Source organism: Haliaeetus leucocephalus, unplaced genomic scaffold (genome assembly GCF_000737465.1).
Source record: "Haliaeetus leucocephalus isolate CR32 unplaced genomic scaffold, Haliaeetus_leucocephalus-4.0 Scaffold517, whole genome shotgun sequence".
NCBI classification, from domain to species: domain Eukaryota; kingdom Metazoa; phylum Chordata; class Aves; order Accipitriformes; family Accipitridae; genus Haliaeetus; species Haliaeetus leucocephalus.
In genome coordinates, this window is record NW_010972953.1 from 3,164,828 (window position 1) to 3,178,784 (window position 13,957).

At 54.2% G+C, this 13,957-nt stretch overlaps 1 protein-coding gene across 3 annotated transcripts in view; it reads left to right on the plus strand.

The window, feature by feature from the left end:
* MACF1 (microtubule-actin crosslinking factor 1) overlaps nucleotides 1-13,957 on the plus strand; it is a 112,304-nt gene that overhangs the window by 13,809 nt on the left and 84,538 nt on the right. For all 3 annotated transcript variants that reach the window (XM_010576056.1, XM_010576057.1, XM_010576059.1), the window contains exons 6-27: nucleotides 460-626; nucleotides 1,862-1,974; nucleotides 2,067-2,173; nucleotides 2,433-2,552; nucleotides 2,658-2,753; nucleotides 3,011-3,138; nucleotides 3,252-3,345; nucleotides 4,122-4,276; nucleotides 4,416-4,692; nucleotides 5,140-5,268; nucleotides 5,543-5,620; nucleotides 5,768-5,929; nucleotides 6,554-6,658; nucleotides 7,268-7,363; nucleotides 7,733-7,858; nucleotides 10,100-10,252; nucleotides 10,746-10,900; nucleotides 11,275-11,401; nucleotides 11,836-12,019; nucleotides 12,599-12,768; nucleotides 13,048-13,226; nucleotides 13,431-13,569. In XM_010576056.1, coding sequence (XP_010574358.1) covers nucleotides 460-626; nucleotides 1,862-1,974; nucleotides 2,067-2,173; nucleotides 2,433-2,552; nucleotides 2,658-2,753; nucleotides 3,011-3,138; nucleotides 3,252-3,345; nucleotides 4,122-4,276; nucleotides 4,416-4,692; nucleotides 5,140-5,268; nucleotides 5,543-5,620; nucleotides 5,768-5,929; nucleotides 6,554-6,658; nucleotides 7,268-7,363; nucleotides 7,733-7,858; nucleotides 10,100-10,252; nucleotides 10,746-10,900; nucleotides 11,275-11,401; nucleotides 11,836-12,019; nucleotides 12,599-12,768; nucleotides 13,048-13,226; nucleotides 13,431-13,569 — 3,060 coding nt within the window. The remainder of the gene's footprint in view (nucleotides 1-459; nucleotides 627-1,861; nucleotides 1,975-2,066; nucleotides 2,174-2,432; nucleotides 2,553-2,657; nucleotides 2,754-3,010; nucleotides 3,139-3,251; nucleotides 3,346-4,121; nucleotides 4,277-4,415; nucleotides 4,693-5,139; nucleotides 5,269-5,542; nucleotides 5,621-5,767; nucleotides 5,930-6,553; nucleotides 6,659-7,267; nucleotides 7,364-7,732; nucleotides 7,859-10,099; nucleotides 10,253-10,745; nucleotides 10,901-11,274; nucleotides 11,402-11,835; nucleotides 12,020-12,598; nucleotides 12,769-13,047; nucleotides 13,227-13,430; nucleotides 13,570-13,957) is intronic.

Sequence of the window (13,957 nt, forward strand, 5' to 3'; positions counted from 1 at the left end):
GGTGTGCTCGGAGCACGTATGGCCGCAGCCGCTCCGGAGAGCAGAGCCTGGGCAGAGGAGAGGCTCCAGTGAGCTTGGTGGTGGTAGGAAGCCAGGGTCTGGTGGTGGCGGGTCCTGTGCCGGCAGGGCAGGGCTGAGCTGGGCTGCCCGCGTTGACCAAGCAATGCCTCGTGCCCCTGTGAAATGGGGTTGCCAAATGGCTGTGCCTCCCTCGCCTGCCTGGATCTCCGGTCTGCCCAAACCGTGCCACCCCTCAGCACCCCGGTACTGTCCTGCAGGTCCAGTGGTCTGTTCCCATGTCTGTTGGCTGTGGGGTCCCCTCTCCCCCACGGTGACCAGGAGTTTTCCTCCTGCCCTTCCCGGCAGCTGCCAGGTCTCGGGCAAGTTCGTAGAAACTGGACATGCCTGATGGTCATTCCTCCTCCCGCATCACCCCATGGCTGTGCCGCTTCTTTACAGATCTCCGACATCTACATCAGCGGGGAGTCAGGGGATATGTCGGCCAAGGAGAAGCTGCTTCTGTGGACACAGAAGGTGACAGCGGGTTACATCGGGGTGAAGTGCACCAACTTCTCGTCATGCTGGAGCGATGGGAAGATGTTCAACGCGCTCATCCACAGATACAGGTAGGCAGGAAGGTGTGGCGGAGAGCATCGTCTGGGTGGGAGGAAGGGCTGTGGGGACCTCCTGGGGGTCCATGCCCACCGCTGCGGTTGGTGATGGTCCAGAGTGCTTGGAGATGTAGGTGAGGCTTGCAGGGAGCAATGTCACTTTTACCTGGAAATCATCTCTTCTGCTAGGTAGCTGGGGGGTGGATGCTTGGAAAGAGCAACAAATAGATCGTGTTGCAAGAAAAAACATCTTGAATGAGGTTGGGGAGAGGCAAAAAAGAAAAGCTTTTAAACTGGGAGTGCTGCAGTGTTTTATGTGTTAGTGCTGCCCTTTCTGCTCTCTGTGAATAGCAGCACTTCCATCCGCGCTTTCATCCAAGGATCTCTGAGCTCTCCCGAGCAGCAATTAAACCTCTCCCAGCTCCTTGAGAGACAGCACAGCCCCACACACCTTCCATCTGCTGAGTGTAGGCAGCGAGTCAGGGCTTGGGCCAGCAGGACCGGCTTCTGCCCTGGCTGCTTGGTCAAGGGGACTTGGCACGGCCTTGAGAGACTGCAGGAGAATAGCAAAGGCCCTGTGAGAAAGCATCTCCTGGTAGCTGGAAATAGCACTGCCTTCCTGCGCTGCTCTGTGCTCGCTCGTGGCCGGGAGGAGCGGGCAGGGTTTAGCTGGGAAGGACGTGCAAGGCTGCTGCGGGCAGGAGCAGGCAGGAGATCTGGTGTGCAGTGGGCAGCAGACTCGTGGTCCACAGAGGCTGGGATTTTCCTGGCTCCGCTGCGCTCGTTTGCGGTTCGTTTGTGCTGCGGTTTGCCGGTGGTGGTCTGTTCCCAGCACAGGGCTGGCAGCACCCACGCCTGCTGCTTTCCCTCTCCTCTGCTGCGGACAAAAGGCTCTGCCCGTATCCTCCGGAGAGGTGTAACCACCCCGTTTTGGGGCTGTTTCATGCACCTCTTCCCAGGGAGGGCTTGCAGTCCCAGCCCGGCACGCTGCGTACAGAGCGGGTGCTGGAAAGGGCAGGTCCCAGAGGAGCGTAAGAGGTTTTGCTTGACAGCCTGAACATCCCCTTCCCAAAAGGGATGAGGTGGGGAGGTGCTGCAGCCCGGGTCCCCTCAGAGAGCCACCAGCCTGGGACAGGAGCTCAGACGAGCCCTCGGGAACCACCTGGGGCTGCGGTGCCCATCCGGGATGCTCTGCCCCTGGGTGCCTTGCGCTGTTTGCCAATGTCATGACTTTGGTGTATGTCTTGCAGGCCAGATCTGGTGGACATGGAGAGGGTGCAGATCCAGAGTAACCGGGAGAACCTGGAGCAGGCCTTCGAGATCGCCGAGCGGCTGGGGGTCACGCGGCTGCTAGATGCCGAAGGTGGGTGGCTGAGGGAAGCGGCTGGTGCAGGGAGATGCCAACCTCTCTGCCCGCTCCTGTTCCTCATTGCCTTTCTGCTTCTCCCTTGCCAGATGTGGACGTCCCCTCTCCGGATGAGAAATCCGTGATAACTTATGTGTCTTCAATCTACGATGCCTTTCCCAAAGTCCCCGAGGGAGGAGAAGGGATCAGTGCTATTGTAAGCATCGCTGTGGGTTGGGAGGTTGGGACAGAGATTTGGGAGGCAGCTGGGAAAGGTTTGGAGGTTCCCTGTCCACTCTAGCAGATGGCCGATGGGTGGAAGAGACTCGGGGGGGAGGAAGGAGCTTCCCTATTAGCGTGTCTGCCCTGTGAACCGCCGGTGTGACTGTAGGGCTGTGGCGTTCTCCAGGCTCTGCCTCTCCCCCGCGGAGACCTGCCTGCCAGCAGTGCTCTGCAAGGGTGCTCTCGCCCTGCAGGAGGTGGATTCGAGGTGGCTGGAGTACCAGAGCCGCGTGGAGTCCCTCATCTCGTGGATCAAGCAGCACACGATACTCATGTCAGATAAATCCTTCCCCCAGAACCCTGTAGAGCTAAAGGTAGGTCCTGGACAAGGTTCCTCCACAGTGTCCCATGTGCTCAGTGCTGAGAGCTGGGTGGTGGCGTTCCCCAGGGTGGTTTCTGATGAGCCTTTCTCATCCCAGGCACTTTATAACCAGTACATACACTTCAAAGAAACTGAAATCCCAGCGAAAGAGCAGGAAAAAGGAAGGATAGAGGAGCTCTACAAACTGTTAGAGGTAAGTATCATCCTGGCTACCCGGAGGCTTGTAGGTGGGAGTGTTGTGCTTTTAGCAAGACTAAAGTGTGCTCAGTTCAGGTTTATTTTGGAACAGAGAAGTGGAAATAACCCTCAGGGTGAATGATGTAGCACGCAGCACGCTGCAGGAGCACAGGCAGAGCTGTTGCCTTATAGCCCCACTTTCCTTGCTGTAACCTCTCTCTAGCCAGCTCAAGGAGGAGGTAAGGAATGCCGTTCTCTTGATGTTTTCCTCAGGTATGGATTGAATTTGGACGCATCAAGTTGCCCCAGGGCTACCACCCCAATGACGTGGAGGAGGAGTGGGGCAAGCTCATCATAGAGATGCTGGAGCGCGAGAAGCTCCTGCGGCCAGCGGTGGAGAGGTCGGTGCTCTGCCCGTGGCAGGCAGAGTCCCCTGTGGGAATGTCCCCTGCTCCCCTGGCTGGAGGGACATCCCAAAGCCTCTCTCTCACTCTCTTTCCCTCTGTCATCGCAGGCTGGAATTGCTGCTACAAATCGCTAACAAAATCCAGAATGGTGCTCTGAGCTGTGAAGAAAAACTCACTCTCGCAAAGAACACGCTGCAAGCGGTGAGTGGGGGGTGATATTTTCCTCCTGCTAATTTTTTAATTATTTTGTTTTCCTGCCTCTTCTTTTATGTCCATCTCTTCCTCTCTCTTCTGCATGGGTTGGTGGGTTCCCCTGGACGGCTTTCCTTTCTTTTCTGACATTGAGCCTATCTCAGAGCGGCTATGGGGCAGTGGTAGATACCTGGTGATCTATGGCACGAGGACCTTGGGGACAGGGGGGCAGGGGAACAGCCTGGCCGTGCAGCAGCCTGCCTTGGGGGATGCAGCTAGTGAGGCTGGACATCTGCAGAGGTGCTGGCTTAGAGGAGAACTGCAGTTCTGGGAAAGCTTGTTGTATAACGAGGCTTAAAACCCTAAAAATCTGTTTTATTTGTCTAAAAGACTGGCAGAACGACTCAGTTGCAGACTTGTCGCTACCTGGGTAGGGAGTAGATTTCTGAAGACTTGTGTCTTGTTCTGGGAGAAAGAGATGTAAGGGCTGGGAGCTAAAAATGGTTACACCCAAGCAAGAAATGAGATGCGCGTTTAAGTGACTGGACTGTCCATGGGACTAACGATGGGAGCCCATCACTAGAAGCTTTCAGTTCGTCTGCAGGAGCTTTTCTGAAGGGGATGTCCTGGGTGTGGTGTAAGTGATGAACTCGTGTTCTTCCGCTCAAGTGAAGCCTGTGGATCAAAAGGTCTTTTTGGTCTCAAAGTTGATGCTGGGCTGCTATCGTGTTCTATGCGCCTGGGCTGAGGGGACCCAGCCCTCAGCCTCCTCTCTCTCGGTGCAGGATGCTGCTCACCTGGAGTCAGGCCAGCCGGTGCAGTACGAATCCGATGTGGTCGTGTATCTGCAGGAGTGTGAAGGGCTCATCCGCCAGCTACAGGTGGATGTGCAGATCCTTCGGGATGAGAATTACTACCAGCTGGAGGAGCTGGTGTTCAGGTGAGAGGGGCCATGTCCGAGATGGTCTGTGAATGGAGAAATGTGGTCAGGGGCTGATGCATGGGGCTCCTCTACTCTGTTGTGGGGAAGGAGGGAGAGTGCCTGCATCTTCTCAGCTGTGCCTTGCTTGCTCCTCCAGGATCATGCGGCTGCAAGATGAGCTGGTGACGCTGAGGCTGGAATGCACTAACCTGTACAGAAAAGGCCACTTCTCCACCCTGGAGCTGGTGCCCTCTTCCATGCTGAGCACGATGCACTTGAAGGGCGAGTCCCTGACGAAAGGGCTGCACACCTCCTCTGCCTCCTGGTTTCGGAAGCCCATGACCAGGACAGAGCTGGTGGCCATCTCCTCTTCCGAAGATGAAGGCAGCCTCCGGTTTGTGTACGAGCTGCTGGCCTGGGTGGAGGAAATGCAGGTGAGTGCTGGCTCTCTGGGCCAAATTACCTGCCTCCGCTCACACTGATGTGGGAAGGTAGGACGCTGGCCTGGGCTTTTTCCTGCCGTTATCTGTGAATAATTGCTTTGATAGTTCAAAGTTTCTGGAGAGCACCGACACTTTTGTCTTGAGTTGGGTTTTCTCTCTTGTGATCCTGCTGATCAGTGGGATCAGAAGATCCTTTCAAAGCTGGAAGCAAATCTGTACTGATGCAGTCAGTCCTTTGGTCTTATGTGGGTGTGAAGCTTGTGTAGGCTGTCCCAGAAATAATTCAGTGTTGGAGAGCTGGCTTAGGACCTTCTACCAGGACTGGCATGGTGTTTGTTCCATCTTGAGTGACCTGGGAGGTTTACTTGCCCTCGTGTCCTTTTGAGATATGCTCCTGCAGATGAGGAGTGCTGACTTGGACCTCTTGGCCTGTTTCAGATGAGACTGGAGCGGGCAGAGTGGGGGACAGACCTGCCAAGCGTGGAAACCCAGCTGGACACCCAGCGGCACGTCCACAGCAGCGTGGAGGACCTGGGCTCCAGTGTAAAGGAGGCCAGGATGTACGAGGTACGGCGGCACGGGCTGGGTGACACAGTGCATGGCACGTGTGCGGGAAGTCGAGGGCATCGGGATCGGCTCTTGTGGGTAAAGGTGCCTGGGGCAGAGGCATTTGTTAAGGACGGAGCTTCTGAATTGAGGCTGGGCTGGTGCAAGAGGCTGCTGCCCTGAGCATCCTCTGCCCCTCCTCTTGCTCACACAAAGCTGGGGAGAAAGATTTGGAGATGGAGTTTGAAGTGATGCTGTGCTGTGTCGGGTAACAGGAGCATTTTTCCTCCTTCAGGGTAAAATGTCTCAGAACTTCCGCGCTAGCTACACAGAGACGCTTGGCAAGCTGGAGACGCAGTACTGCAAGCTGATGGTGAGTGGGCTTCTAGCACTGCCCGGGGAGCGCGGGGTCCGTCCCTGCCACCCTGCTCCTAAGCATCCCTGCTGCACCACTGGGGAGGGGGGAAGAAACCGGTCGCCTTCAGAGCAGGGAAGAGGAATCACGCTTCCTTGTGTCCAGGAAACCTCGAGCTTCCGACTAAGACACCTCCAGAGCTTGCATGGGTTTGTGTCTCGGGCCACTGCTGAGCTGATTTGGCTGAACGAGAAGGAGGAGGAGGAATTGGCCTACGACTGGAGTGACAATAACCCTAACATTGCAGCCAAGAAAAACTACTTCTTGGTGAGTGACCCCGGGGCAGGGCTCGTGGGATGAGTGCTGTCTTGGTTGCGCTGCTGCTGCTTTTGATCTGATGTGGGACCTTCAGCTACCAAGAGACCTGAAGTCCTCGGAGGTTTCATGCTCCTTCCCAAGTCACTGAGCTTGTAGCTCATGAGTGCAGCTGATGAAAGAGCTCTCCCTAGAGCAGAAAGTGCAAAAAAGTGTTCAACTGAATTTCAATTGAAAAAGCATCAAAAGATGTCTTTTTGGCACTGTTTGGAACTAAAAGCATCTTTAACTAGCAGGGGAAAAAAAAAAAGTCTGAGCTAAAGAGGAAAATTGATTCCTCTTTAAAGCAGTATAAATAAATTGCTGTCTTTCCACAATCACACTGTCTGGAACTGAAGAGGTGACCGGGCAGGTTTCCAGTATCTGTGTTACATCTGCCCTGTGTGTTTGGTGCACAGGAGGCATCCTGGTGGGAGCTGGCTGCGGTGCTTCCCATAAGCCATACTGGTTTCTCTGAGATCTGCTGGTATTTTGCGCAGCGCTCCCATACTGCATGTTGTATTAGTTGGACACATGCTCCGAGCGAGGCTGTTCCCCATAGCCGAGATTTGGACTTTGCTTGTGTTCTTCATGCAGGAGCTGACGACAGAACTGGAAGAGAAGCAGGACATCTTCCGCTCCCTCCAAGACACAGCTGAGCTGCTGTCCCTGGAGAACCACCCAGCCAAGCAAACCGTAGAGGTGAGCGGGCATGCGGAGGCACCAGGAGGAGCCCTGAGGATCGGCTGGCAGCAAATCTTCTCTCCTGGGATTGGGAAACTTGCTGTCCCACCCCACAGTGCCTTTATGGGCAGCCAGGGCTGATAGTGTTTTATGGTGACAGAAGAACATCAGTGCAGTGATAGAACTGTTTTACTCTGGGGAGTGCAATGAGAAGCTTTGAGGCCATTCCCAAATAATCCCCACCTCAAATTAAGACACACAGAAACACTTGTACAGAGCATGAGCCTTTCCTGCAGCAAGGCGATGCAGAGAATGGTCTCGGCTCCCTTGGGGTTATCCAGGCTTGCAGAAAAACAGTGATGGTGAGGCAAAGGGCTGCAGGGACATGTTTCTCCCTGGTGTTTCTCTCTGGGGTGGGAGAAAGCAAACCTGTGCCTGCTGCAGCTCCCAGCATCACTGGTCCAGGGTCTGCCATCTCCTGCTCTTCGTGCCTGTGCCCAAACCCTCCTGGCTGCAGCCAGTTCTTCCCTGTTTATGTACCCGCTGGCTGTAGCTGTGTCCTTCCTGTGACCCTTCTGGCTGGTAAATGCTCATTATTCATCACCGTTTGGTGTGTGTGTTTCTCAGGCCTACAGCGCTGCTGTGCAGACTCAGTGGCAGTGGATTAAGCAGCTCTGCCTGTGCGTGGAACAGCACGTGAAGGAGAACGCTGCCTATTTCCAGGTACTTGGGAGGGGCAGCCCGAATTTCCCTGGTCGCCATCCGCTGTATCCCGCTGCATGAGTTTCATACGCTGCTGCTCCTTTTTGGGGAGAGGGAAGGAGGGATTTGTGGTGCTCATGGGGGCTGCTTTCTCCTGAATCATCTCTTTCTCCTTACCTTCTCCCTGGGGATGTCTCGCTAGGGCAAAAGAGATCAAATTCCATGTAGTTCTGGCCATCCATGTGGGATGCTCACTGCCCTTGCAGCCCTAAGGCCAGAACAGTGTCGGGAGCTGCTGGTTGAGTTGTTGGGGTGGTCCCTTACCTGCAGTGTGCTGCTGAATGCTCGACGGACTTGTGCACATTTCTGTGACCCTCTTCGCCTTTGCAGTTCTTCAGCGATGCCCGGGAGTCAGAGACCTACCTGCGTAACCTGCAGGACTCCATCAAAAGGAAGTATTCTTGTGACCATAACACGAGCCTGACGCGGCTGGAGGACCTGCTGCAGGACTCCATGGTGGGTTCTTGGACATCGCCACCATCCTGTGTGGGCGATGGGTCGCCTTCTTGCTCCGGTCCAGCAGCATTGCTTGGGGTACCTCTTGCTTCCCAGGGAAAACTAGGCTCATTTTATTCCCATAGTGATGCAGTTTTATGTAACACGGTTTGTTTCCCCATCTCGATCGATGTTGTGCTTTTTGCTGGAGCTGCTGCATGTGTTTGTACGTGGCCATGGGGTGCAGGCTGTGTGCCACCCCAGCTGCACCGCTGCGTGGATGTAACGCTGCCGATGGTAGCCGGATCTCGGTCATTATAACAGCCGATGGGTCGCTTTTGTTTAGAGGCACCATCCAGCATCTTTCTGTATCCTCGGGGTGAAGAGCAGGCAGCGTGTGCTGTCCGTGAAAACTCATAGCTTGACATGAGCTGGTTCTTCCCCATCGGTGCCCATCATGCCATCCTGGTCTGCATGGAGCCAGTCGTGTTCTGCTGACGGAGGTGTTGCGCAGAGCCCGTAGGATGCTCCTGTTCCTGCTTTGAGCTGGTGCTTGCTAGGAGCACAGTGGGATGCGGAGACAACGCCTGCGCTTTATCCAGACCAAATCCCATATTAATCCATCGCGCTGTGCCGGTGGGGGGAGAGCCAGGGCAGCCCGGCTGTGCGCGGGGACGGGGCTCAGCAGCGCTGATCTCCAAACACGTGGCCTGGCTTAGCTGTAGCAGAGAGCAGACGATGGGCGATCACACTGTGATCTTCTTGTCCAAATTGGCCTGAAAAAAACCAACCTAAAAACAAAACCCAAGGAGCAAAGGATCAGATGGTGTTCGAAACCAGGGACGGGGGAGGATTTGGGCTGTGGGTTAACCGCTGAGCCGCTGGTGGAAGTGCCAGAAGGTGACATTTGAGCGTGTGGAGGCAGGTGGCTGCTTTGTCTTTGCTCTTAGTGCACACCACTGATCTCCAGGGTGTCCCCAGTGAAGCTGGGATGCCGTTACTGGCTGTTTGTGATGGGTGTATCAGCTGGGCTAGGGCTCACCGTTTTCTCTCCTGGAGGCCTGGGGGCTCCCGTCCTCTCTCATGGTCTTGGGGTTGTCCTGGTCTGCCCTCCAGCGCTACCAGGACACAGAGGAGCCAATCTGGCTCCTGGGGTCCCTATTTGCGAGCCCTGCAACACCAGGAATCTGGCAGGTGCCGTCTGGGGTGGGAGAGGCTCGTCCGGGCAGCCGGAGAGTGGCCACGATCTCAGGACTGGGGCAGCTGCCCTGAGCTCAGCTATATTACTCTTTCTTACCTAATAAGTTAAAGTTGTATTTCTTCCAATCATGCTCCCTGGGACAGGCACAGGTAGTTTATTTAATCATTTATTCTTTTCTTTTTCTTTTTTTTTTTACCATTAAATTATCCTCCACTGTTGTTAGCACACTAACCAACCCCGAGAGTACCAAGCATGAGGGAGAACATTTTTCTGGGATCCTTTTTAAACTTTTGCAGCCAGAATGGGCTGAGCTGCCACTAATCACGTGAGCTGCCAGTGTCGTGATCCGCACACGTCTCCATTGGTGCCAGAGGCTGTTCCAGAGGAGCTTTGCCACCAGTCCCCCGGGTTGTCCCATCATCGAACCCAGCAGGGACTTGTGGGAATCAATTACACAGCATCTTCTTCCAACCAGCAAATTTCTACTCAAACCCAGAGACCTGTGCGATCACTCCACCACTAGCCCCTTCTCCTGAGATGTTTTATCTGCATAATTCATCGTATCCCCATTCCAGCCATTGGTTTAAACATGCCTTCATCCTTTGCTTTAGAAAAGGGAGCATGCTTCTGTGGTCTCTCCTCCAGACAACTAAGCGTCCCTGGCTTTGGGCTGGAGCTTGTCCTGCTCTTGGCCCTTTACACTTCCTGGGACTTTAATTGTGGTGTACTCTGTGTTCTCGATTTTTCCCTTTTGAAAGAAAATGTTTTCTTGTCCTAGCAGCAAAAGAGCCAGAGGCGTGCATGCAGCTTTGCAGGGCAGTGGGAGTAGTAGTGGAGAGGTCCCATCCTGACTTGAAGTCCGTCCCCGCTTCCACCCCATCTCATGACCCCTCTTCCCATCCCGTTAGGGCAGCAGGATCCTCCTGATGTGTTTGTTCAGCCCTTTTGATCCCAGCGTAGCTCCTGCGGGCCAGCGTTGGGGTGGGGGGTGCCGAGATGCCTGGGAGAGACCTCCTCTCCCCTGCCTCAAGCAACACGTCCTTCATCCTTCTTTCTGCCAGGATGAGAAGGAGCAGCTCATTCAGTCGAAAAGCTCCGTCGCCAGCCTGGTGGGACGGTCCAAAACCATCGTTCAGCTCCGGCCCAGGAACCCGGAGCACCTTGTGAAGAGCACGATCCCCATCAAGGCTGTTTGTGACTATCGGCAGATCGAGGTGAGGGCTGGAAGGGTGTTGGCATGACTTTGAAAGAGAAGGCAGGGATGAGGCAGGGGAGCAATGCCCGTGATGGTTTAGGATGAGCTCCGTGGTGTCTGTCAATGGAAAGCAGGAACAGAGTGGGAAGAGAGAACGAGGGAAATAGCATGGCTGTTCTTCCTGGAGGAGATTTCCATGTCTCACATTTATTCTGGGCAGGAGCTAAAGTCCTTTTCCCCAAGGATGATGGGCTTCATCAGCCTCAGCCAAATAAGCACGTGGGTGGTAGCCAACTCCGTTTAACTTCCTTGTCTCTTCCTCTCCAGACATGAGTGTGCTGCACTGCTTGGCACTCTACCAGGCTTTTGCCTGATTTTAAAAATAATAATAATAAAAAAAAAATATTTACGGAAGCTGGCTCGCCCCCAGGAGGGAAGCTGGCAGCAAGGGCAGGCATGTGCAGCCCTGCTGCTGGTTTCTGATGGGCCGGGTGGTGTTGGTCCCGTCGCAGATCACCATCTGCAGGAATGACGAGTGTGTGCTGGAGGACAATTCCCAGAGGACCAAGTGGAAGGTGATCAGCCCCACAGGGAACGAAGCCATGGTGCCCTCTGTCTGCTTCCTGATCCCCCCACCCAACAAAGAGGCCATCGAGATGGCCAACAGGTAACTTACTGGTCTCTGCTGCAGGGGAGTCCCAGAGGTGCAATGGCACGGAGATGGGGAGCGGGTTGGTGGCATGGGAGGGGACAGATCTGGGGTGGGAATGGGAGAGGAGCTGGGGTGGAGGAACAGGAGTAGGTGGCACAGATGATTTGGGGTGAGGGAAGGAATCCCCCATAGTTATACAGCTGCAAACTCTATCACAGCAACTGCTGTAGTAGCTTGCGAAAGAGAAAACGATGATTTGGGAGGAGGGATCCTTCCAGGGATCTCTGGCACTGAACAGCAGGAGCATCACTCGCTGGTGGATTAACAGGGTCAGGGCTGAGCGTGCTGGGGAGATCTGGGGCTGATGGATCTGCTCCTTCCCCTTGCAGGGTAGAACAGTTGTACCAGAAAGTGATGGCTCTCTGGCACCAGCTCCACATGAACACAAAGAGCCTCATCTCCTGGAACTACCTGAGGAAGGACATCGCTCTGGTGCAAAGCTTCAGCATGGAAAAGGTATGGTAGGAACTTCTCTGCCTGGCTCTGGGGCTGCGTTGCTCACTGTCCAGGCTTCTACATGTGGCTGAGGAGAAAGGGAAGACCAGAGACTGTGAGGTTGGGGAAGTCAAGGGTCTTTGCACCTTGAGCAGTGGGAAAACCTGAGCTTGGGGGTTTTGTGCAAAACGATTGCAGTTTTTCCCAATAAAAAGAGCATCAGCACTTTGCTGCTGAACTGTAATAAGCATAAGAGTTCGTTGTCTTAGCGTTTCATTAGGGAGTGAGCAAGGCTGGAGGGAGGCATGAGGCTGATACGGAGGAGCTTGCCTTTTCTCCTCTAAAGAGAAAATACTCACTTGGCAAACGAAGGTGATTAAGCTGGGGAGGGTGGCTTCAGGTGATGTGTAGGAAGTTGTTCCCGGCAGTTAGATGTGCTGCTTTCCCACTTGCAGCTCAGATCCTTAGCGCAAGGCGAGTGCCAGCAAGCCATGAAGAGCCTCCAGGCGCACTACGAGGACTTTCTGCAGGATAGCCGGGACTCGGAGCTCTTCTCGGTGTCGGACCGGCTGCGCCTGGAGGAGGAAGTGGAATCTTCCAAGGAACACATCCGGCAGCTGCTGGAGTCCATGGAGAACGGTGAGCTTCAAAGGGATGATGGATTAACCAGGAGCTGTGGGGACTCATAAACAAAGGACTTATGGGATGGCTTAATTTTCTTTTTTTTTTTCTGAGCTAGCTAGTTGATGGTGTGAGAAGCTGCTCTCCTTATTTCTCCATCCATTCAAGTGTTTGGCCTTGTTCCTGCAGAGAGGGCTTGGCTTTGCAGCTTCAGCTTAACTGTTGAGTCCTCTTACCCTAAAATTGTTGGAGATGGGTTTAGTCATTAGGATGCATTCTGAGCAAGGAGTTTTTCCTGCATTTAATCTTGAAGAAAATATATGTGGCAGTGACACGTGTGACACAGCAGCACTGTGAGTCCCACCAAGACTGAGGACTCTGGCTTTGTCATGCCAGGTGCCCTGTGGCTGGACTTATTCTCAGCTGCGTTTGAACAAGATTATTTGATTAAGTTGTTTTCCGTCCGAGCAGAGACCCTGGTGCCTCGGTGTCAGCATGATGCTGCACGTGGCTCCGGGGCTTCCAGCAGGTCCCATTTGGGGCAGATGCTGGCTGGGGTTGTCTGAGCTCCCGTTTTGGTTTGTCTGTGACTTGCAGAAGACAAGGATGAGACCGTTGCCAGGACATACCTCTCCGAGCTCAAGAATATCCGTCTGCGCCTGGAGGAGTGTGAGCAGAGGCTAGTGAGCCGAATCCAGTCCCCGAGCAGCGCCCGAGCAGATGGTGACACTATCCAGGAAAACACTATCCGCATTGCAGAGCAGGAGGTCAGTCCTGCTGCTGTGAGAAGTGGAGGGGAGGGAGGTGGTGGCTGCTGGTCTTCAGCATGTGCCAAAAATAGCTTTAGCTTCTCTGGGGTGAATGTGTGGGTGGTGGGTGCATGACTGCGCAGGGTTGAAGGGGATCTTGCCGTGCAGAAGGTAGCAGGAAACCTCTCCAGGTGGACTCCCTGCTTCATTTCATACCATCTCCTTTGCCAAGGGCTATTCTGCTTTTTCTCCACCTGCTTGGGCTTTCCTTTCATATTCTTTCCCTTCCTCCCACAGCGCATGCAGGAGGATCTGCAACGGCTGCAATCGGACCTGCGGTTTGTTTCTGAGAGATGCTACAGCTTCCTCGACAAGGCGCCCGCGGGGTCCAGCACACCCCACTTGCGTTCTGAACTTGACTTAGTGGTGAACAAGATGGACCAGATGTATGGGCTGTCTTCCATCTACCTGGACAAGTGAGTCGGGATGTGCCTCGGTTCCCAAATACCATTTTGAATCTGCCCAGTTCTGCTAAAGACCTTTCTTCTGGCCCTCTAATGCACCTTGCACTGGACCATAACTGAGCTCCATCCCTCTGCGGCACATGGTGCAAACAGCCTCGTCATCAAGAGGATCTCTGCGAAATTTTGGATGTCATTGTGCTGTCTCTGATTTGCCAGGTTGAAGACGGTTGATGTTATTATTCGTAACACCCAAGGAGCAGAATCTCTGGTCAAAGGCTATGAGGTTAAGCTGAGCCAAGAGGAGGCAGTCCCTGCCGACCTGGCAGCTATTCAGTCCCACAGAACGGCGTTACAGGTTGGTGCTGTTCATTTCCCAAGGTGGGCTTGCAGAAACCGGCCAACGCTTTGGCGTTTGTCAAGCAGGGTCCTTCCCTTTCTCTGCTGAATTTGTACTGTATGCCATATTTCTTGCCTCGACATAGCTGCCGGGAGGATTTTGTGCTGCTTATGTGATACCTCATTGCTTTGTAAAGGTAAAGGCGCTGCTATGGCTTGTGCTCTGTCTTCTTGTAGGGCACATGCTGGCACATGTGAGCATTTTGGCAGCTCCATGTGCTGTTGCTGTAGGACAGGGCCTGAACCAATCTGACTTGCTCCAAGCTGAGACAATGGTCCCCTCCATTTTGCATCTCCTATAATCAGCCAGTTCTTTGCAGGTTAAGGAGAGTGGGAAGATAAACCCC